Below are 25,480 nucleotides of genomic sequence, written 5' to 3'. Positions count from 1 at the left end.
GGGGGCCTGTAACAACGGACACCTCTCCGTTGCTAGGAGACACTAGCGTGCCACAGTGCGAGCTGCTGGCACAGCGGCGGTGGTGGGTGGGGTGTCGCAGGGGTAAATGTAGGAGGAGCGGGAAAGGGACTGGGGGATGTTGGGAACAAATCCCAGTGGCACCAGAGACGAGAGAAGATGCGGTGGCCGGAGGGGTGTGGGTTGGATGTTAAGCAGCAGTGACTTTAAGCGTGGTAGATTGAGAGAGATCTTCCATTTGAGACTATGGAAGATCCATTCAGTTGACTTTTGTAGATGTATCATTCTTTGTCACAATTTCTCATATAATTCAAAGCTACTAAAGTCAGAGAATAGAATAACTATTCAATAAGCATAAAATGGGAACGCTTTACCTGTTCTGTGCTTGTAAGAACGCCACAGTCCATGTCCGTATCTTCTAACACTGTGTACTGTGAATGAACAGGGACAGGAGGGGTAGAGGGAGGGGGGATTGGCCACTAGTTAATTGATCACGGATGGCATAGTTTTACCTGTACCAGTATGTCAAAATGGTCTCCAAATGTACCATGCCCACCTTAGTATTTGTCTGGGAAACACTATTCTAAAACAATTCATTTTCACAGCATGTTGAAGTACCGTACCTTATTAATGTATTTGTGTTTCCCATTTGCACGCCCTCCATGTGGACAAAATGTATGTGTGTGGGAGGGGGGTTGGCTCATAATACACCGGGGGACACCCTGGATTGATTGATTGATTGTGCGTCTTGTTGCATTTGTCAGTCATCTCACTTACTCCCACTTGCATGCCCAACTGAGGAAATTATATATATCCATTCACACCAGGCCACCCACACGGCATCCACTGTAACACACACAAACACAAAACTCATAAATAAAGAATACACAATGTACACAATATGTACATTACAAACACTTCCCCTTGAGAAGATCTAGTCCATATTAGCCTGTCATCATCACCACTGCTAGATCCGCCTCTTGCCTTGTGTGATTATCTCTGTGATGTCCCACTTCCAAGAAATAATTGTAGTTAGGAATCATTATCTGTGGCTCCCGTGGCCATGAATGCACTTCCAGTTTAAGATTTCCTGACTTCCAAGACCACGGTGGTTTGATTTTCTTTTTACCTCTATGAACTTTGACCAGGGATGAACTCGGCACTGCAAGATATTTGAGAACCTTCCATCATCCTAACCAGTTCTGCAGTGTCCTCATGGTGTTGCTGCATGTGGTGTTCTTTTAGATGACGCATACAGAGAAAAACTCAAGGCCACTATTCAAACACAGCCACCCCCAGGTACCCAACTGAGCTACTTTGCCGTTTCTGCCCTCCCCTAAGCTGAGCTTCAGAGGCTAATGGCTGTCCATACATACTCAGACAATATCCAATATCCAACTGGCTGCCGTCTCCCAATATAGACTGCCTGAGGAGCAGTCAACACCTGCCTTGTTTTACTGGCTGGCTTGTTGGCTGTCCCATAGACTAGTAGCCACACCTCCCCATGGCGCACGCACGCACGCACGCACGCACGCACGCACGCACACACCCCACCCAGACAATATCACACTGGTAGCCTGAGGGAATAAAATGGCCTCCATTCTTATGTCTATTGGCTGAGTGGCAAAGATGTTGTCAGGTCTCTTTCTCTTTCACTGTCACACACCCACCCACACACACAAAGGCCCCCTTATTTAGACTCTTATTAACTCTATTAGGATTTATTATGCTGGCTTTGTCCCCAGTGAACAGGTCTGGCCAATGTTACAGATCAGGGGGTGAGGTGGACAAAAGGCTGGCGGAAGGGAGAGAGGGGCAGAGGGAAGGGTGTGATTTGTGTATGGTGATGGTGTGTGATTGATGTTACACAGCCATGCATTGCAGGGTGTTGAGAGATTGGATGGATTCAGTGGCAAAAACCGGAGTGTAGTTAAGACTTTTCTTGGTTGGGCACTTTTCATTTTATTAGTGAAAAAGGCAAGTACAGTGAGATAATACTAATTGTGGCTTTAGCTGAAATTCTCATCCAGTCAACATGCTATTGCTAACGTTATCTTGAGTGCCATTTGCATTACCGTACATACTTTTGCTTTTCGTTACCTATTAGTATCCAGGGTGTGATAGTGAAACTTATTTAGCTGGCTAACTTACTAACTAACTTACTATATAGCAGTTATTACACTTTCGTATTTTTCATTAGATTTCATTTTTGTAGAGTGGGCTTGCTCATTTCAGTATTTTTTTTCTCTTATTTAATTTCTAATGTTTAGTTTTAGTTTACTTTTTGTTAGTTTCAGTTTTTGTTTTGTTTTTATATGGGGATATTTTGTCAGGGCCCAGGTTGAATAATTTCAGAATAGATATACTGTGTAATACAAACGCATAACTTTGTGAAAGCGATTGACTCAGTCATGACATTCAAGTCTTCATAAACATAATATGCACCATTACCTCATGTTTGCTCTTGCTGTGTTTTTGACAAAGACTAATGACATTTTCTATCATGTGCATTGTTCCCACGTCTGATGAATATGATGGGTACAGTATTTAATACTAGAGATTATAAAATGTGGGCTGGTAGACCGGATAATTTGACTTTAACTTAAATCTGCTCAGGTCGCTGGTCTCTCTCTTTCACCCACTCCCTACGCACACAACGTACTGAAAGCAAAGGAGTTATGCTACTTGTATACATCGTAGTTGGACTCTCCATATCCATGCATCTGAGAAATATATTTTTCACTTAATGTCTTAGTTACGCCAACATTGCTCTAAACGGTTTAGCCCCGGTTGTGCTTGTCACACACACACACACACACACACACACACACACACACACACACACACACACACACACACACACACACACACACACACACAATATCGCTCTCTCACTATATGCCATGCTTTATGAAGCATTTTGTTCTCTACGTAAGCACCATCATGATGCACTGTCATGACGGTATTGGTAAACGCACATGTTTCATTCACACTCATGTGACTCATCTGGTGGGATAACGGTGCTGGTGATCTGACAAGTTCTGGGGATGGTGATGTTGTTGATGGTTACAAATATTCAAAATCCAAGAACTACCCACAGGGCGTCAAAATAAAATTATAAATCTACCAGTGAATTACAGGCACTACATGCGAGCGGGACAGGGGTTTATGATGGACAAATATCTACGCAGGCTTCCTTTATTTAGGTTTGGGAATATTCCTGACATCTCATTCTGTGTGACAGCCCCCCCCCCCCCCCCCCCCCGCCCCTGCTGTGAGTAACGTAATGAGGTCTCTGATGGATGCAGAATCTTCAGTGATGTTAAGTGACATCCAGCTAATGGAGGTTGTCAGTCAATTACTATGTATGAGCAAATCTATTTTTATAAAGGATAGCAGATCATTGCGACGCGTGGTGAGCTTGTAGATCGTCTAGTTTCGACACTGTTGTACACCGTGAGTGTTGAATAGGGCTAGATAAAAATCTTAATTAGTTGATGTATAATTTTCTTTTATTATGAAAAAAATACAGTTCTCGATTTGATTAATCACAAAAGTTATTGAGCCCTAAGAAAATAATCGATAGTTGCAGCACTACTAACAATTTTGCTGACCACACACACCCCTGAACTAGTTTTCATCATTCATTGGAAATACGTTTATTTATCCCTTTTGATTATAAAGACCTGCCTTAAGTAACACTGGTGATTTGCCAAATCAAACTACACATTCCAAAATAAAAACATAATGATCACTGTACGCTGTAACATCTTTTCAGAGCATAGCTGATTGGTCAATGATGAAACCAATGCCAAGTTTTCATATTATTTAATATTTGGCTCTTGTAGTAGCAGAATACACACACACACACACACACACACACACACACTCACACTCACGTCAAGCCTGTCCCATCCATAATCGAGTAATAGGTTGCTCACCCCACAGAAGTGGATCTTTCTTGATTTGGCTGTAGCAAACTCTTGTCTTCAGTTGTCTTGGGAGTAATCCAATCGGTGAGAGAGTTTGTGCTCAATTGCAATCCAAGAAGTTTAATTTGATCACTTTTGTTCTTACTGGACCTGCATGACCCTCCCAGGGCCTTGGGCGGGCATCTGTACCCTTCGTTCTCCCCTGACGGCGGGCATGACCCCTTTAATGTCACTTTTATAGCACACGGAAACTATACAAAGCATTGGAATTAATATAGTTGATACTGATCAATTAAAATATACCTTGATTGAATCTACAATATAGGAAGTGAGATATAGCACTCTCTGACATGTCTCCCACACAGTTTCACTTACTGATTCCAGATAAATGTTTTTGAAGTCTAGCCTCTGCTTTATCTTTCTGCCATGTTTGTATACCACCTCCCACGATTTCACTTTGCTAAAGCGATTCATGTTTCTTTGTTGGAGAACTTGCATGGAACTTTGACGTCTGTCTGTCCCCCAACTCATCCAATCTTGTTTGTCTATACTTCTCTGTCCCCCTCTTTCAGGTCATGGAGGGCATTTCCCATTGTTAGGAGTACTCACTCAGACACAGCCAGTGCGCGTGTGTGTGTGGTGGTCGGAAGGTGTGTAGCCTCAGTCAGCTGGTGGTCATGTGCGAAGCTGTGGTCTGATGCCCACCCTCCCCTCAGCGCTGGCCATGGACGGGGAGAACTACCTGCATCCAGAGGGCCCTCAGCTGGAGAGCAGCCTGTTCCCAGTGGACACCTCCAACATGGAGGTATGTTTGGCTGATTTATTCTCTTCCATTTGATTAACATGCTCAGGCCCTTTCCCCCCATGTATGGAACACAACATTATAGTCAGCTACCATCTGTCCTACCATACCCCTGCATCATTTTATTTTATTTTAAGATATGTTTTGGGCTTTTTGCCTTTTTATTGATAGATTATAGTAGGCTGACAGGAAAAGGGGAGAGAGATGGGGGGGGGGGGGGGGTGACACGCAGCAAAGGTCGTCGTGATCGGGAGTCAAACCCGCAAACCGCTGTCTGGCTGACATTTCAGCCTAGGGTGCCTGGACCGCCACGCTGCGGCCCAGGCCTACCCCTGCATCATTAAACGCAGTTGATAGAAAATGCTTTTGGCATTCAAAAATCATTTAGCTTTTGTTACAAAGAGAAAGCATGGCAACCATGGCCGTTTCTAAATGTATATATTTCACATCCCATCCTTTGACTAGAGCCAAACATAGTCCTTTAAATAGCTGGTATTCATCCAGGTTACCTTTTGGGTATGTGTGAATCAAATGTGTTGCAAATTGCAATGTTTACTATGCCTTGGCAAGATCTTGCCATGTGATTTTGTTTCAGACTCAGTTTGAAAACAGAAGTATTCCAAGACTAGTTGAATGATGAAACATGACAGCAGCTTGGCAGCCCCTCAAATAGGGCTGTCCTTTGATAGTGGATTAAAGGAATGCTTCAACCCCAAAATGACTTTCTTTCTATCAATATTACTGAACCTGTGAAGCCTTGAATTCATGGAGAATGTTTTGTGTCGCATTCTTTCACAGTGAATGAATAATCCAAAAACAAGATAAAGTTAAGTTTCGAATCAGTAACAATTGTTAAGTTTCGAACCAGTAACAATTGAGAAATCACTATTACTGTTCAGTTCTCAACCTCATCAACCTGAAATGGCTGGTTTCTACATGATTGAATGATGCAAACACAATTTTACAGGTTTATTGATTAAATCAATTAGTCAACAAATTCCTATGACTATTAGTCTACTAAGAATTTCTTTAGTTGAAGGCAGCCCTTCCCATGAAATGCCATGTCTCACCAGCTATGGGTTGATGTTGCACTTAAGGATGCAGTGCCGTGCGTACCACAATCTGCTGTGTGGACGGTGAGGTTGATCTGATCAGGTGCTTCTGGCCTGCCGTCTCATGACTGTCACAATGTTTAATGACCCTTCGACCCGACTAAAACCCGGAACGCAAAGGCCCTCATGCATGCAGCGTTTGACATCTGAGGGTTTACTTTTGACGTCTTTGTGGGCAACACTGTTCTCGAGATGAATCACGTATGCGTAAGGGAAGTGATTTCTCATCCTGATAACTCTCTCAGGTGATGGTTATTGGTTATGCAGCTGCATCATCGCTCAGAGACAATGTGCACAGCTGTTTAGCACAAAATCTGATATTGTTTTGTGTTCAACACAATGTAAGAATTGTGCTTTGTATTATCACTGTGCTTGTGGTAAAAAGCACTGGTGTAGTCTATCTGGGGACATCATTTGCAATAAATGGAATAATAACGCATATTATTTGATGAAAGGCAAATTCCACTGACATAGTTCTTTATAGGTTTTCTAAAGGAATGAGCACTGGGAACCATATTGTTTTTATTTATTTGACATATCATCATGGGTTGGTTATAAAGCACTTATTACGTCCACACTCCAACGTTTTGGTTTTCTCCTGTGTTCCAGAGTTCCATATACACCTCGTCTGATTCCTGGGGATCCTTCTCTCAGCAGGCTGGATACAGCGTACACTGCCCTATGCAATCTGGAAACCAGTAAGTTCATATCCAGTGAAATCCACACATTGATTTTAAACTACATCATAAATATAAATGAATTATGGTTCAACATTTGTGTGTCCTATTGGCCTGATGCATACTGTTTGGTCACATGTTTGATCCCTACAACAAGTTAGTGTGTGACTATCAGTTTCCGTATATCTCAGACCCCAAAACTATCTCCTTGTCCGTTGTGAGTTGTTCTGGATAATAACATTAGGTAAAATGCTGTTTATTTTTACATCCCTCTTTCCTAGATTCAACATCTTTTATATGAGTACTGTAAAACCCTTTGGTTTTGGTTCCTCAACATTGTAGCAAGAAAGACATTAAGAATGTAGCCGAACCAAGATATTACCTGCCATTTTGCTTTCCCTTTTTCCAAGTCTTGTGTCGTGCATTTGTGCAATTATACATTTTGGTCAGTCAATACAGGTGCGAATCCATACTCTTTCTTAACAGAGACCCTGTCATGAAGCTTAGCTTTATTGCAGTGATCACTGGAAATATTGTTTAGTCCTATTGTTATTGATGCACACTCCGATGCCCATATTGCTAAGTGGCCCAACTACTGATTTTCTAAACCATGGTCTGTAAACACACCAACGTTCTTTGATGAGTAATGTTAAAATGATCTTAACACAAATACATTTTATTCATTCAACGGTATGATTTTGCACCTACTGTAGAATGTTGGGCTGTTCACAGCTAGCATAACCTAATGCATCAAAGTTGGTAATGCATCAAAGTTGCACTGACTCTAAATCATCAACCAACGCTATTGGTGACAGACTGTAATAGTAACCAGATTGTCTTGTGCCGTTTGTTCTTAGCGTTCAGCTTGTGGCATCAAACCAGTGCTGGCCTCCTGAGTTTAAAATCTGAGGGTGGCCTTCACTTCCTTTATTAGATCTACTTCATTTCCTGTTGTGGGCGGCCTGGCGTCAACCTTAATGTTGGGGGGTGGGGAGGGGGGGGGGGGTTTATCTGAACATCTGGCAACCCGCCTCTGTTCCATAGCCTCCCTGTGAAATGCGAGAGGTGCACCTTGCTCTTTTAAAACCTCTCTCCCCCACACGGTGCGTTTCTCTGCGTATCATTGTGTTTGGCCAATATCTTTGTGCGTACTGTATGTGTGGGTGGGAGTTAGGGATTTGTTTTGTGTATACATACGTACGTACATACATGTAAGTATAACTGATTTCACAATTTAGGTTTTTCCCTAAGTACGCAGTCTCCTTTTATTTAAGTTCCGAGGAAATCCATCCACCCACCCATGCATAGGACAAAACCATCAGTAAAAGTTGTTTGTTCCACTAGAGGTGTTCGGTCCTTTCGTGTTGCGTGTGTGGTTTCCTTGATAGCAGAGTGAAATCATGCAACAGATGACGTGGAAACTGGCTCTGTGGCTTTCAGTTTTAGTCGTAGTGGAATTCACTGTTATCCAGGCTTATTTTTCAAGACCCTTGATCAACAAAAGGTGTGGTTTTGATATTCTTACTCATGTGTATGTTTTGACAGCTGATCTGAAACTATCTTTTTTTCTTACTCGCTGGTTCAGATACTACTGTGGTAGTTTTGTAGTACAGTATGTACTATGTAGCCATGACACTACATCAGTGGTTCCTAAACGGTGTGCCGTGAGGAAAGGCCAAGGTGTGCCATGGGATTTTGTGACAACCACACATTATTGCAATTTACATATACAACTATACAAAAAGTTATGAATTAATTCACTCATTTCACAATACGGACGGAAATTCTATGCCTTAAAAACATTCTTTGGCAATGCCATTTGTAAATATAAATGAGTGATGTTTAATTCATTATTATAATTAATGATAAAAGAAAATTGAGTGATAACGCATGTTAGAAGCTATTTTGCACGGATATGAATACAGTCAGGTCAGGAGTGCCTTTTAGATTTTGAAAACCACTGCTATACCTACGTACTGTAGCTTGAAAAAGACGTGAATTCAACATATAACTCAACCCTCTCTTTAAATAAAGGTACTTTTGAGTAAGGCAGTGCAGCTCTGAAAGACAAGGCAGCTATTGATCCCACTACGTAGATGAGAAACCGCTTTTTCATTTGGTCTTCTGGTTGTTTCTGACATTCGGTCAGGTGCTTTTTCACGGGACTGTACTTTGGTCTTATCCATGGTGAGAGTACACAGCCAGCTACCGTTCATTGTGGCTGAGCTATGCTCTCCGTACAGTAGAGAAGTAATTAATTGAATTAGAGGGAGCCCACAGATGCTACTCCTCACGTGACCTGTCTGAACAGGCAGAGAGTGATGGGATCACACCACCAGTGAGGAGGAAATGTGAATGGGCCCGTGTCCAGAATACGTTTTACCCACAGAGACTGACCAATAGACTCACTTCCACACACCAGGCAGTCTTTGGTGTGAATATTGATGTTGGCCTAGATGTCACTGAGACACAGATGAGGTTAATTTAGCAGAATTTGGTCCAAATACTGGGTTTTATCAAAGTGGTGTGAGTGACAATTAGAAAAGTGCGTGGAGCGCAGTAGGGGTGTGCCGATATATCGTCCCGCGATATATCGCGAAACGTTTTCGTACCGATATGTATCGTTTTGGGGAGTGGATGGAGCTGCAAATCTTCAGATAATGATATCTTGGGTTCTGAACATTATTTTCGGGATTTTTCGTTCTGGCACTGAGGGCATTCAGAAAAAACTCGGGATATCTCGTTGTGTGGCACTGAGAGAGTTAGAAAAGTGCCGTGTATCGATATCGCGAGGCCAATATCATGTATCGTGAAATTAGTTTATCGGCACACCCCGCCGTTTTTCTTTTTTCTTCACGCCGTTTGGTGCCATGTGCTTCAGCACCTCAAGCCCGTTGGATAAGCCACCACTGATCACACTCCTTGCAACAATACAGTTATAAGGCCAGTTCACACCAAAGCAACTCCTTGCAACTGCTATTGGGGATAATGGTTGCAAGGAGTTGCATTGTTGTGGCCTGGCCTTAAAAGGATAACACAAAGAAGTTTCCATTGTGGTCCTATGTTGAATGTTTAATTTACCACAATGAAAACAAGTATTTGGCTTTTTTGTATATCATCCATCTGGTGTCTTTTTAACCTGTTGTACTGCTATACTTTGTCAATACACTATTCAGTCAATCTCAAACTTTAATATCTTGGCCCCTGGACCAAGTGGGGTGGTTCAACGGTCCGTCACTACTTTTGGTGCATGTCAGCACATGTTGTATAAAAAGTAGAGTGTGTCTCATATTAGAACCAAGCCCTTGTAGAACTATTTCATTCGTTAAATCATGTCTGAGAACTGACGACAGTTGCTTTGAAAAGCAGAACGAGCACGTAGCACTGCTACAGCGGTACATTGTTGTACGAGTTAAAATGATAGATTCTTTTTTTATTTATATTATTTGACTTACTTATACTTTTTGGTTAATCAGTCCAGGTAGTAATTACTTATTTTTTGTGTACACAGTTGAATACTGTATGATTCAAGAAACCTTATTGTTATTAATACTAGTGTGCAAGACAACAACACAACAATAAATGCTGGGTGTGGTAGGCACATAACACCTGGGTGTAGTTAATGTCCAATTAATAATTATAGAGATTCACACACCAGTCCGACTGGTTAGATCACAAAAGCAGGCATTCAATCTTTGTCTATGACAACATTGTGGAACACATGACTCCCACTGTGTCATGTACAACAGGTGTACTCAGTCTTCACAACACAATGGCGAGTCCCTAAGTGACAAAGTAGTGACAAAAAGCACTGAAATTATTAATTTAGCAAATCAAAATTGAATGTTGTACCCTCAAAACTACTCATGCACATGAATTTGAGGATAATGTTAATTATTTTCCATCTGCAGCTTTTTGTCAATATAATAATTGTAAAACAAATCAGTAATTGGATATTCACAGCCAAGAGCCCATTGGTAGTCAATCCCTACTTCTTCTTGTCAGATTGGGTAACTCCTGTCAGACATAATACTACCTGTCAGGAATAATGCTTACCAACAGTCAGACAGATTTTTTAAAAACATTTCTACCACAGTTGGAATGAGGATCTGTGTACAGGCTATAGGCAGAGTCGTCTGAGATGTCAGTACAAACGGTCCGTCATTCAAATTGTGATGGCTGGGAGCCCTAACTAGCTTTGTGTTGTTGGAATTCTGTAGATGCCTGCCTGCCAAGTCTGCTACTGTAATAATCACTGTCATATCAACAATGGTTATAGGGATATGATGGGGATTTCTGATGAAAATGATTTCTACAGGCCACAACAACCGTACCTTTCTGGCAAAAGCATGCGTGAGATCCAACATATTTTATGAAGATTCAACATATTGTATGAATACATTAACCAGTGCAATGTTTATTCTCATCAGTGGAATAAGTCAGTGGCCTTCCTTTTCACAGTGGGGTTGGCTTAAGAATTCATGAAACGGCTATACTTTTCAAACCAAATTTGCTCTTGGCTTAGTGTGAGGCGAATGGCCATTAGAATTTTTGTCACTTGTGTTTAAACACTATCATGCACTCTCCCTCATTTTAAAGACTTGGTGAAATGACAACCATGTTTTTCACACTTTTAGAGCATAGCCGCAGTCGTCATCTATCATCAGATGCCAATTATTTATTTTAATAACATTTTGTTTATTTTTATATCAAAGGTCCCTAAAAGTCTAATATTAATTACTTCCTGTAAATGTGCTGCGTGATGACATGGACACTTATGAATATAAATGAATCTTGATTCCATTCACGCGTTTGATTCCCATAGCTCACGTTCCTCCTCTCGCACCTGATTTTAATTAGGGAGACTATTGGGCTGCTACCTTCGTTATCAAACTCAAGATGGCGGTGCATTACTTGTTTTAAACTCAAACAGTACTTTAAAATATGTATCTGAAAACATTGGAGGTGAGAAATAAGCAATGCACTACATAAAAGTGGCACAAAATTGCTCCCCCCCCCCCCCCTCTCTCTCTCCTTCCCTCAGCTGCGCTGTGTGCTCTGATCAGCTGCTCTCAGTGCAGTGTGTGTAGAGTCCAGAGATCGGGGTATGGGGCCGTTGGCTGACAATGTGATTGGTTACAGAAAAACACACCCCTGTTTCTGAGCTAAACTTAGCAAAAGGGTTAGCAATAAAGCCATTTCATGACATATTTTACAGGTTTTGCAAAGTTCTGGAAAGCCTCAAGTTTAGGAATGTAAAAAAAAAAAATAAGTTTAGTCAATAATTAGGGTTGTCAACCATCCCTTAAAATACGGAATCATCCCATATTTAGAAATTAAAATAATCTTCTTAATCTTTTTTTAACTGATAAGGGACACACTTTGTTCCTTTTTTGTGGGAATTATTGAATGACAAGGTGATTTATATGAGCATTTACAGTAATCTTGCTGCCCAGTAATCTTGAATGTCCGAAAGTACCGTTTTTGCCGAGAGGACCACCCCACCCCATCTGACAATATATATACACGCACGCACGCACGCACGCACGCACTGTGTGTGCCATAAAATATGTTTACCTCCACGCAGTCTTATACCATCAGAGGTGGTAGTCCTGGGTGCCCCCTCACCCCTATTGGTTATATTGAACTTAAATGACATCCTCCCCCTGATCTCTGGCCTGTGCTTGTGGACTCTGAGCCAAATCCTATGACAGCCAAGCTCAATCCTTCTGAGCCTTGATCACACAGGATTCGAGAGGAGGAGGAGGGGGTGTTGCTGGTGTGCTGTCCTACATCACCATGGCATAGTTTTCTTTTTGCTTTCATTTTGACTGTATCAGAGTACATGAGTTTATGGTGGCACGGCAGGTTGTTTGACTCAAAAAGAAAGTGAAAATGTCCGAGGTTCTTTGGAAATTCTAGTTCGTTGTTTGTTCTGTTGGGAATTTGAGCATTTGGAAGGAATCTGGAAATTAGATTCCTGGAAGAGATAGTGAAAGAAGCAAGTGTCGCTGAGGTGAGGATATGGGAGTGTGAATCACTCACTTTGAGCCGAGGCATTAGAGTGAACGAAGACTCGCTACAGCTGCTCTGTGTGTCCATATAGAGCATGTGGCTTGAATATGTGAGGCCAATGTCTGTGGATTTGTATCTAACAACGGCAGTGGACCAAGGGAGTATGGCTGATATTGACGCAATGTGGCCTACTTGGATCTTGGAATCACATGAAGGGTAGGAGCTACCCCCTGTTTACTTTTATCCCTCTCTTCTGTGTGGGTTCTCTCTCTCTGTCTCTCCACTCTCGCTGTACCTGTGCCTAGTTTTAACCCCATCGGTTTGTAGGACTGCAACTAATGATTATTTTAGTAATAGAATAATCTGAGTACTTTTTTTGGTTCATTAATGTCATTAATGTTGACCATAAAATGATAGGAAAATAAGGTAATGAGGTATACAAATTCTGGCGAATGATCTTCACATTGAGATGAACCCATACAGAAACTTGAAATTGCTTAATATGTTTACCCATTAGACAAAAACAAACATTTACATTTTTAATCTGAAACAAAGACAAACATTCACATTTGATTAATTTGAAAATGATATATTAAATTATATATTTTCAATGTTCACTGACTTGACTTCACTGACATGATATATCACTAAACTGATTTGTTTGCATTTGATTAGTGTATTGATCAATTAGCTGATGTTCTTGGCTAGAGTACTAGAGAAGGGTGGGTTTCTACTTTGGTTCTCAGTCAGCACTCCGCTGCAACATAGGCTGGGCCTTTAGGGTTGTTTTTATCATCCATGTGGCGCACAGCTGAGGGGCAAAAAAAGGATCAGTCAACAGTAGCAAGATGTTTACACTTTTGCATTTGTTCCGGCAGGGCATTCTTACGGTGTGCATGTTGAGGGACAATTCAAAACATTTGTTTTTTTTTCTTTTAGGGGTAGCATTAATACATTTTTAGGAGCATATGCTACTGACATGACTGATGTGTAACCCTTTGTTTAGATTTGTACAGTTTGCACTGTGCAGGGCGGCCATAGCTGAGTGGTTAGTGAGCCCGCCTAGGGAGCCAGAGGCCCTGGTTGCCCCAGGTTCGATTCCCGGCCAGGCCAGCATATGTGTCGATGAAATGAAATTTGTCCCTGAGCAAGACTCTTAACCCCTAATTGCTCACAGGTTCTCATTGGAAACAAGACCGCAAGGACTTTCATGAATGACCTGTTAAAAGGAATTATCCTTACTGTGATCAGAGAACGGATTAAACCAAAATAGTTAATGGTCTTATCGTCACGTTCTCCCTTGGACTGGGCTGTGGACTTTTAGTATTTGCTGCTCATTACCCAATGTTAGACATTCATATTCTGAATGAATCTCTGATCATGTATTTACAAACACGGTGGCTTTACAAGAGACTCCATGTTCATTCTGATGTTTGGCTGGATATCAGCGGACTGAGATTCCGTGAATCAAATTCCTTGATAATGTTTTATGTAATAAATGATTTACTTGACACTGAAGGATTTCAGATGGTTCGTTGGCCTGAAGTTGCGGAAGGTTGTGTAATGGCTTCCAAAGAAAAAATAATCAATCACACAAAAACACCCCACTGCGTAGTCGATGTCCTAACTAAACTTCTGGATTTATAAAACCTGAAATGAGTCATCATGTGACATTTTCAGCCTGGCCATCAATTTGTGTGAAATGCTGGATCTAAAACAGTCTGTTATACACTCTTTATGCCCTAAAGCAGTGTTTTTCAAACCTTTTCATATCAACGTCCATTATTTATTCTGCATTTGAGCCATGGACCACTATTTGATGAGATTTAGCCTCTCAGACCCAAAACTTCTTCTTATTGTTGGATACGATTTTGTCCACAATTCCATGCTGTATTTGATGTTGGTACCATGGAGAGATAACAGGCAAACGTTGATCAAAATAACAATTCTTTAATTAACTAATGCAGATGTTTAACAATAATGTAACTCTGGAGAGCATAACATTTTTACACTCTCAAAGAGTTAAAGATCCAGAAGGGTCCATTTAGCTGGGGACCACCTGGGACCCCCTCAAGGACCACTGGTGGTCCCCGGACCACTGGTTGAGTACCACTGCCCTAAAGTGAAGGAAAGGCAAGGCGAACATGGCTATCATGCTGTGTGGGCTGCAACACTGCCCTTCCCATCCTCCTCCTTCCAGCAGGAGTGTTTTATTAGCTGTGTCTCTCTGCCCTTTCCCCAGGCAATACCACTTGAACAGCAGCAGCACCACCACCACTCCGGATGTGCACATGGACATGTACTCGGGGTTCCCTGATGTGGACTTCTCCGGCCTCAACCTCGCAAGGAATGGAGACTTCCCCCAGGTAAAAGCCAGTGTTTTGTTTTTTTTGCCTCAGCGTAGCGCTTGGGTGTGTGTGTGTGTGTGTGTGTGTGTGTGTACAAAGAATTCCAATCATGTCAGAGTTCACTGGAATGAGAGCGATAGACTTGAGTGTGAAAACAGCCTTCATCTCACAGATGTGAGATACAGTACTGTACACCCACACACCATGCACTTTCACGCTGTTTGCATTTGCTTCCTGGCTTGTCTCTTTACATCTGTGCTCCCCCAGCCCGCCCACCCCCCACTTATCTAAGGGAGTTACCGTCCCTCCCACTTTTTCCTTTCATCCTGTCCTCTGTATGTTTTCAGCACCCCTCACTGACCATGATTAACCCGTTCAATTCGGGAACGCATCTACAAATGTCTTCTAAATCCTAACGATAAAAATAAAAGAACGTATACATATATACAGTATATCAGTGGTACGCAAACTTTTTCACGTCAAGGACCACCCAAGATTATATGTATTTGGCCGCGGACCCCCATCTAAAAAATATTTTGTTCCAAGGACCCCCCCCCCCATTTGCACACATTTTTCACGATTTAAAAGAAAATTGCCATAGAAATCTAAAATGACACAGTTGCGTTCCCGGTCTTAATGGCTTAAAGCCCCAGTGTTGGCTAGACAAAAGACGGGAGCTCCTGTGCCGGCCCTGTTTCTGCTGAGGCGTGTCATTAATAAGACGCTGTAATTTAGCTGTCCTCATCTTCTGCATCTTCTTTGCTGATCATTCCGTTTAGTAGAAAACCAGAGCCTCTCTTTGTAATCCTACATTCCTCCTCCCTTGCATAATGATTGGATAGAGGAAGCAATCTCATTGTGGAACATTGCTATTCAAGCAAAGTTTTATTGTTAACATGTTTTAAGGAGATGGGAATTCTGTTCTAGGGTGTAATTTTTCATTTCCTTCCGTCTTTTGTGTTAAAGGCTTGTGGTTTTAAATATGGACGCCGAATTAAGAGCAGACATGTGCATTTCTAGATGGAGGACATTTGTTGAAATAAAAAGGATTAAAACAATGTTTCCCCCTTCAGTTTTTATTTAGCCGACCATCCTTGCTATAAAGACAGTCATCCCCTTGTCATTTGCATTTTCCATTTCTCTGCACTTTTGTGTCGACCCAGCCAATTCCATATAATGAGCTTCATATGAAAATGAGCTAATCCTAATGTCACAGACCAGTGAATTTCTCATCTGCAGCTTATTTTGGGATGAGACGTTGAGTGTCTGGGCATCGCCTCTTGTTGTAGAACCACATTAACACATGCACACACTCAGATAGAAGAGTGTAAAAGAAGAGCAGTCATGGGTTACTAAGCAGCCTGTTACTATTCCTCTCATGTTTAGCCTGTCTAACCTGGTAGAGGGGGTGACTACTGATTTTGCACCATAGGCAGGGCCCAGTCTTTGAGGTTGTGACTTATGGTGCTGTCACTGCTGTGCCTGTAAACAAAAAAAAGGTTATTGGGAACGTAACCCTCACCTGTGCCTGGCCTCTCTGTGTCTACATGCTTGCCCGCCCTGGAAGGGGGTCCCCTCTTTTGTGAATTGCTTCCTCTTTTTCTCCAATCAAGGGTTATTTCTTGGGATTTTTTTCCTTGCCCAAGTGAGAGTGTAAGGACAGGGATTGTCCTTTGGCTTTCTTTATTCTCTTGTTGCTTACTTTTGTTCAAGGGCCTTTCCATGATATTGCATTTTATTGTTGATTCTCAATGTTTTTTATTTCACAGTGCACTTTAGCATTGGGGCCAATAGCAGGTCATGTTTTTGTTCTGTTCTTTTGATTGATTGAGTACTTTATTAGTCAGAAATGTAAACAGCACGAGGTACAGTCAGAAATTAGGCTAAAAGGATAACACAAAAATGTCCTGGGGACTTGTTTCCATTGTGGTCCTACCTTTGATTGGATTCTTCCTCAGTTTTATTTAAAGCACTTTGTAACTTTCTGTCATTAAGTGGTCTTTTAATAGTTTATTATTATTATTATTAGTCATTGTCAAACCTTCCCCTGGAACTATGCGAACTTACCCAAAATGTAGCTGGTCGTATCAGCTTTCTCTATATTCTTTTCATATCTATTGACTATATAATATCTATTTTTGTATTTTAGAATCAATAATATTTTAGTTGGTCATATATTCTGTATTGGACTTAAAAGACATGAACAACTATACAGAGATGAACTTGCACAAAAATGTTCATTGCAATTTTACGTCCAGATGTGAGGACAAGTATGAATGTGAATGTGTTGGGGTCAAGTAAGTATAAATGGTGTTAGCCTCCTGTGAACCTCTGTGCTGCTCTTAAGTTTACCCGGCAGGTCAAGAAGTGAAGTCCTGAAGCGTGAAGTGATTTTGGATTGGAGCAGAGGCCAGTCTCCAAGTGAATGTCTCTAGTGTTTGCTGATAGTGATAATGGCAGATCGTTTACTGCCGGGCCGTGTTTGAGCTTGACTGTGGGCGTGCACTGTCAGAGGTTGCCGTGTGTAGAAGCCTCGGTACCCAGCCGTTTGCTTTTTTGCCGTGTGTGCGATCAGACTTAAGCCTAATTTATGCTCTGTTGCACGATGGTGTCGCGCCTCAAAAATAGTCCAACTACAAGCTCACAAGCTTTTAGGTCTGCTATTTAGGCTTTAAAGATGATGGAGGTTTTAAGAACAAATACACAAGTAAGAGGTTGTCATGCAAGGGCAATGATGTGTCATTCCCATCTCATGTGTGTTGTAGTCTTGCTGTGGCTTAAGTGATTCATGTGGGGTTTCCCTAGTTTTCCATTTCTTCTTATTCAAGTTTTATACATGCCTGCGCACGTGCGCGCGTCTATAGCTCTTCTTCTTAGTAAGTCAGGACTTTGCGTTACACGATGCGTCAATTTGTCATTTTACATATTTAGACTGGCATGTCTTGCCAGTTGTCCTTTTCATGTGGTTTAGTCTAAATTAGCTCTTTCATCAGTGGTGGGGGTATTAAAAGCAGGCTTCCTGGCATTGGAGATGTGGAATGTTATGAAGTCTACGTGTGTGTGTGTGTGTCAGTGAATGAGAAAATGTGTCTGTGTGTGTGTCTGCCTGCCTGCCCGATTGTATTCCGTTTCCTCCTCGTGTGTGTTTGTGTGTGTGTGTGTTTTGCTTTCTCAGCTGTTCTTGGTGGTCTCACTCCAGACCATGCCAGGCATGCAGAGAAAATGTAAGTCACAGGGTCATCATGACTAATCTTCTACACTCTCAGCCCCTCCCTTCAAACGCTTCTCTTCCTTCCCCCTCTAGCTATGCTGACCCCCCCCCCCTCACTCTATTTCATCATTTTTTTTTTGCTGGGATTTCCTTTGGGATCAATAAAGTATCTAAGTTGATGAATTTTGATTGAATCTGGTTGCGGTTATCTAATCAGCCGGCCACTTCGCCAAGTAGCCAGAGATTTTATTGGGCTTGTATTCTAAACATGTACTAGTTGTTGGACTGGAGGCAGCATAAGGAAAGCAGCTTGTCGTGTATCACCCACTTTAGCCGGCAGATGAATAAGCTAGCGGGCAACTTTTCCTTGGCCTGTCTGTGTCATAAACAGCACAAAGGACACATTGGCATCTGTGTGACTAGTTAGAATTGATCTTAAGAATCAGTCCGCACTCACAACATATATTGGTTTTAGTTTTTTCTTTTTTCCTTTTACCGCAGCAGCAGTCTGACAAACGGACGCGTTTCGTTTCTCAGGCCTTCATCAGTGTTTGTCCTGCCTAGGTGGAAGTGACCTATATAGCTTTTTGCAGCAATGAATTATGTCAATCACAATATATGTCAAATATAATAATGGATAAATTCCTCAACAACAATACAAAACATAATCTAAACATTAAGTAGGGTAATACACAAATAATTCTCAAATTAAAACCCACGAAAGTACCGTCAATTATACACTTTATAAAGAGCAATTAATTCGCATTAATTCTTCATTAAGTCCTTTTGGAAATTCAGTCAATAAGCTTGAATAAGAGGTGAAAGAGACCTTTTACTCTTGAACAGAAAAATTATTGCTCAATTGCTTTTTACAGTATACTTGGCTGGTCTGTAATGTGAGAATTCCTAATATTTGTATTCTTTGTATTACCCTACTTAATGTTTAGATTCTATTTTTTGTACTGCTTTTGAGGTATTTTTGCATTGTTATAATATTGCATATTGTAATCTGACACACATCCGCCTAGGCGGGGCAAACACCGCTGAAGGCCTGAATAGCCGAAACACGTCAGTTTGTTAGACTGCTGCTGCGGTATATTAAAAAACACCAAAAAATATTTTGTGAGTATGGACTGTTTGCTGAGAGTCTGCACCCGTCTTTCCTTTTTTTAAACTACTGTCAGTAGAGCATGCTTTGCTCAGGACTTCAGTCGTATAGTATTTATTTTGAATAGGTAGAACTGATGACTTGGGTTTGTGTTGTTTTCTTGATCAATTTCCCTGTTTCAGTGAGGACTGTAGAATCATTATTGAGGGGCCTTTGATATGCATGGCATCCCTCCATGAGAGTTCAGTAATGTTGTGCAATGTCGGGATACCCTTAACCAGCTCAGTGGCCTTGTGCTAATGGTGTCCGCCCTGAGATTTGGAGGTTTGGGTTCAATCCCTGGCCGAGTCATACAAAAGACTATTAAAACAAGATATGACACAGTCATATTATACCAGGTTGCTCTCTCCAGCGTCCCTGCACGGAACCAAATGGACCCGTGGTCCTGTACCCTTTCGCTCGCGGACTAACAAAAACAGCCAAAATGGCAGTAAATAGTTTATGAATGGAGCTAAATCAGTTTGTGTGCCTCAGTAAGGGCTTGTGTGTGTTTTTTTGTCTTGTTTTTTCTGGGTCGCTGTTGGAGGCGGCGCTGTGTGTGTGTGTGTATGAAGAGTCAAGTCAATAGTTTGTGACTTTTGCGTGACTTTTCCCTCATTGGCTAAAGGACCAGCCAATGAGGGAAAAGTCACGCAAAAGTCACGACTAGCAAGTGTAGATGTAGACCAGGTTTTGCAACCTGGTAAAAATCCTCCCTGCTTGGCACTCAGCATCAGGGGTTGTCTCTGTGACATACTAGCATCATGTCCAGGGGCCGTACTTGTGCATCATGACCTGGGGATGTACTTGACCTACTTCATCAAGCCGTCTCACGCTACAGAAACGGGAGATAAGACTCCTGACCTATGGGCCACATGGCTTGACAAGGCTACTTATCGAGATACCCTTGGATTGTCCAGGAACACATAACACTGCACTGTATGGTCAAGATGTTCAGCTTCAGAAGTCGGATAAGACAAACTTTGTGTCTTTTGTATTAGAATTATTCAACTTTTTAAACCCGGACCAGTCGGTGTGAAGGTGAAATATATGGGATATATAGCCTGTTGTTTCTTTCAGTGTTGGCATCTCCACATTAAAACATGTGCATCCACATGATTTTGAATGCTTGCACCTGCTCACACTCAAACTCACTTACGCACATGCACACCTGTCCATGTTTGAGTTGGGTCACTTGTCTGTCTGAAGTGTCTGTGCCCTGAAACCTGATTCAGATCGTCATAGTGAAAACATGACTTACTGGAAGAGAAAACACCAAGAGAGCTCATTCACTAACCACTCTGGCTAACCACACAAAGTGAACAACAGGACTGTGCACGCAAATACACGTGTACACACTCAGACGGCGCGTGCGCGCGCGCACACACACACACACACACACACACACACACCAACCACTGTAATTCACATGCGCCTTTCTCTCTCCACTCACACCCAGTCCATGTGCTGTAGCGAGCTGGCTCTATTTACAGTCAGCAGTGCACTATATTTCTTTTAGCTTAACCACTTAAGCCTGACAAAGTTGTATGATGAAAAGCAACGATCTACGTGATTGCGAAGTGATTGCTATGTATTGTGAGTTTGTAGTTTAGCTATTGCGATGCATTGTGTGATTACGATGCATTGTGAGGTTGTAGATTGGCTGTTTTCACTGCGTACGATTATATAAATTAAGCGTACAGCCTGCTATTGGCCTCCAATGCCGAGCCCAAAATAGGGACACCAGGCACAATGGGGTAAGTTAGGAGATTGAGCCAGGTCTTTTGTCTCAGTGTGTTCCATTGAGGTCATTCCATTCAGGTAGTAACAGAAAGTGAGAGGTGGCCTGATTCAATAATCCACTTCATCTAAAATAAATGAAAGCTTGTTGTCCTGTTTTATTATCCTCCTTGCTCATGTAGTGGCAAGCCCATCTTGATATGGTGGTCTGTTTCGCAATGTGAACGGTCTGTATGTTTTTTAGGCCATTTCCTTGTTTGAAGTAGTGGTTCATTTAGATGGCCTACATTTATTCAAGGAAGGAAAAAGTTATTGCAAAGGATTCTTATGAGTACCATTTTTCCTTTTGGAATGAAGACCCCTCTGATATAGCTTAAGTTAATACATTTAGATTATCTTGTGAGTATTTGTACCTTTTTTAAACTCTCATTTAGATTATATTGTGAGTTTGTGTGGTGCCAAAGACCCACATTTCAAAAGGTAACCGTAGACCTCATGGTGTGTGTGTGTGTGTGTGTGCGCGTGTGCGTGTGCGCGCGCGCCCCTGATGGGCAGTGTTGGACTCGTCACTCAGAAAATGTAAAATATTCCTCTCTACTCAGTCATTACTCGTCTCCACATTAATAATATTACTTAATATTTACTATCTCTGGGAGCACTGAGCAGTAATTTGTTAACCCATTTAGACCTGGAACACCTATTTGTTGTTCTACCTTTCAATCCGGGAACACCTTTTTGTATCATTAGCTGTTGCTATAGCAACATTTATTTTTGATTTTTTTTAATTAAAATCTGAAGTTTTTCAGAAAACTTAGCTAGCAAAGTAGCAACTTGTATTACTTCTTTAAAAAACATTTTATTACTTGTTACAAACCCATGTCTCTCAATTAATTCAATTCAAAAGAGCTTTATTGGCATGAAAAAACAAGAATACATTTACATTGCCAAAGTGAAACAAAACAATGTATATACAATTAAATATAAATGGGAATAAATAAAAGTGTAAACAAAGCTGTGTTATATTGCAACTTAGAGGGGAGACTATCTTACGAAACTATAAAAGTTGTGCATACATCCATGTAGGAGAGGTTAGTTTGGTGTAAGCTTTTGAAACGGCAGTATTTCAATGTTTTGCATTCACTTGGTATAAAACCTTTGTGACAAATAGCAGCAATTTATTCAAATGCGCTCTCACACACACACACACACACACACACACACACACACACACACACACACACACACACACACACACACACACCCCATTACTGGTTTGGTCAAATCATTTACAGTTTACCCAAATAATTTAGATTTGGCTAGATTTTCAGTAGCCTACATTTAGCCTAAACAACACAAATCACACAATCGTTTTATCAGTATAATGCTTAAACCGCTCCTAACGCCAGTCAGTATTTAAGAGCAATGCGTAGACCATTGTCTTTTGACAACAAAATAATACATTAAATGGTATACAATATTAACATTTCTGATACAATGAAGTTCTTGAACATAAAATAATTATATTTTATAATAAGTCCATAGCAAATTCTCAAACTACTCATGCAGTATGTTTTTTTTTTTTTTTTTCATTCCTTTAAAATTTCACTCCAATGTGCTGTAGTCATTGCCTATTCTGCCCAATATATATATATATATATATATAGTCTCTTTCACTGCCAAACCCTACTTGTTGGTCTGGGGAGGGTGTAGACAGCCACATTTCCTCCCATTCACCTGACAGTGAGGAATGTCATTGGGAGAGTGCAGAGGAACACACTATCCCTCCCAGTTTCACCTCCTGCAAATGTCACCAGCCAAATTTGTAGGAGTCGCTTTTACAGCGACAGAGATCGCCCTGAGCCTCCCCTACTGGCTTCCCATCCGCTAACACGGCCAAGCCGGAGGCACCGTGGGGGAATCGTACCCCAGTCTCCATGGTGGTGACCTTAAGACTGTGGTTAATCAGTACGTCCAAAACACAAATTTTGTTTCAAAACATCACTAAATAAACCATGGCTAGATGCCAGTGAACAACACATACACTGTAAAATCCTGAGTTTTAACTGAACTCTTGAGAGTGTACAGATGTAACCAGATGGACTCTTCTGAGTTAAACTAACATTGAGGATTTTAGGCGTGTAGGCCTAAGGAAAGTAAACTGTTTGATAACCTATGCTTCTGCCAGAGGTTGCAGGCTTAATTGTTTTTGCTTGTTTACAGTCACATCGACCAGACAATGCTCTGTAAACGGGAATAATATGGTTCATTTTTTTTTATCAAGAGGTGATAGGTTATGACTGTGACAAGGTAATGACTTGTTTCTCTGATCGGATTCAGGAACTTGTAATACTGAAAGTTTAATATTAGCTATTTGCTAATAATTCTTCCTTGTTGCCCAACACTGGTGATGCGCAACTGTGATGCAACAGTAATCTGTGTGTGTGTGTGTGTGTGTGTGTGGCTTTTGTAGATTCAGCCTTCTTGCTTGCTATATACATCCTTGTGTGTACACACACACACACACACACACACACACAATTCCGCTCATACTGGCCTAGGATTCCCACTCATACCATGATGACACCATGGATAGGCGCCACTCTGTCTCTGCGTCTGTCTCTCCTCCTCAGTCCAGTAGAGATCAGTCCAGTAGAGATGGACGTTGCAGTGTCTTTACCGTCCTGGAGTTGATATCATATATTCCTGGAAGCAGTTTGTGCAAATGGACCCCTCTTCACCCCCCAAATCTGATAAATCACGTGATCTCTGTGATTAAACTGCACGATTTTCTGACTTTATGTCTGGCTCTTTTGCCATTAACATTTTGCCATCTCTGTCTGAAATGCTAGTGTTGCATGATTGCATCACTGTGTCTGAATAGCCTCCTGGGTTTATTGAAAGTAACCATTTCCCCATTAGATTCCCAGAATGTTTTTTTTCTTTCCGATGTTGATGGGGGGGTGGGGGGGGGGGTGTTAGTTCCAGCTCGGAGGAATGACAGGTTGTTCATTTTTGTGTAATTGCGTGCAGATATAAAAGACAACTAATGGCTGGAAACACCTTCTTTTTATAGGCCTTTTTAATTTTTTATGTTGATACAGTTGCCACATGCCAGGAGGCACTGGTGTCAACTGTTGTATCTACATTCTAATTATTGATTTCCTCTCTCCCAATTAGCTGATTAGCTGTCATGTTAGCCATCCCCTCTAATCAGCTTTGATGACTTTTGGGCTAACATAGGAGCTAGCTCAGCACAAGTCAATCAATAAGAGCCGTGAACCATTACAACAGCCGTTAAGCAAGTAATAATGTCCAGATCGGTAGCCTTGAAAACTGACACTACAGACAACCAGACATAAAGACAAAAGGCAGGGGCTAAAGTGAGACGTGCAGTCAGTCTCTAAATATAATGATCATTAAATAGAGCGTCATTAAACAGAGCGGTAAGCGTCTGGGTGTGAGCAGCGTCCAGGTCCAGAGCGCACTGCTGTTTACACTATAAATGCGGTTGAGTTACACCATGTACAGTAAAAGGGGCCTGACTGCCAGTAACTCTAGTCACTTACCAACAAAAGCATCATTTCCTGAAAGCTCCTCCCCCTCCTCCCTCCCTCTTCTCCCCTCCCCTCTCTTCTCCCCTCCCCTCGCCTCCTCTGCTCTCACTCACTCTCCCAAGCACCTTTTTTTGAGCGCTGAAGGAACTAGTCCACAATCAATATGACTAAACCTTCTATGCAAATACCTGACTCTCCTGGCATAGCAGGAAGTGTGTTTTAGGGTGCCGGTTGTGTTTGTTGAAAGAGAGAGAGAGAGAGAGAAAGAGAGAGGGCGAGAGTGTGTGAGTTGTCTATTCAGACCTTACCTGTGGTAGAAACAGATGTGTGTTGGACCAGAGAGGAGCTTTGCTATAGGGCTGTTTGGGTGGATACACATCAGCTGTCAGGTGAATAATAACACTTTGACCGACACATGGAAGGAACTGTCGCTTTGAGGGATTCAAGGTGAAATACGTGTGTGTGTGCGTGTGTATTTGCCCCCACCACACCACAGTGTTTGGACCCATGTCTCTCATGCAGTTTTGGACTAAGTTATATTCACAGCTGGGACGACCACTCCCCAAGGTACTGGCTCTGTTTTATTTTAAAACTGTTTTCTTATATTAGGCTTTGTGAAGATGAAAAAAACTAAATTGTAACTGTGTAATAAGACTTTTTGTTATTTTTATATAACTGTAATTCGTTTGAGATGCCATGCCAGTGAACAAAACACTCTTTCAAATGGGTGGGTTATCTTTATCACAGTATAACTCTACATTAGTTTCCCTTGAATGAAGTCACATATGGTGGCATTTTTTTGTTTTACTTCCTTGAATGAATTTTGAAAATACTTCCTTATATTTTCATCACTATCTTCCTCCATATGCCCTACCGCAGCCTTGCTTTCCACCACACCTGGCTTATGGCCTTGTAAGACCTGAA

At 41.5% G+C, this 25,480-nt stretch overlaps 1 protein-coding gene across 4 annotated transcripts in view; it reads left to right on the top strand.

Moving 5' to 3' along the window:
• The window catches only part of sbno2b (strawberry notch homolog 2b), an 82,006-nt gene that overhangs the window by 12,641 nt on the left and 43,885 nt on the right, over window positions 1–25,480 (top strand). For 2 of the 4 annotated variants that reach the window (XM_084067709.1, XM_084067707.1), the window contains exons 2-4: window positions 4,523–4,755; window positions 6,474–6,562; window positions 14,799–14,922. In XM_084067709.1, coding sequence (XP_083923835.1) covers window positions 4,648–4,755; window positions 6,474–6,562; window positions 14,799–14,922 — 321 coding nt within the window. In that variant the 5' untranslated portion in view covers window positions 4,523–4,647. Of the gene's footprint in view, window positions 1–4,522; window positions 4,756–6,473; window positions 6,563–12,419; window positions 12,773–14,798; window positions 14,923–24,704; window positions 25,124–25,480 lie in introns of those variants that run through there. The other 2 variants (XM_084067708.1, XM_084067710.1) reach the window with 2 other exon arrangements.

The sequence above is a fragment of the Gymnoscopelus microlampas genome (assembly GCF_963454915.1).
Source record: "Gymnoscopelus microlampas genome assembly, chromosome: 9".
In the NCBI taxonomy this organism is placed as follows: domain Eukaryota; kingdom Metazoa; phylum Chordata; class Actinopteri; order Myctophiformes; family Myctophidae; genus Gymnoscopelus; species Gymnoscopelus microlampas.
Note: the sequence above shows the minus strand (reverse complement) of the source record. Positions and strands in the feature narration are given on the sequence as shown.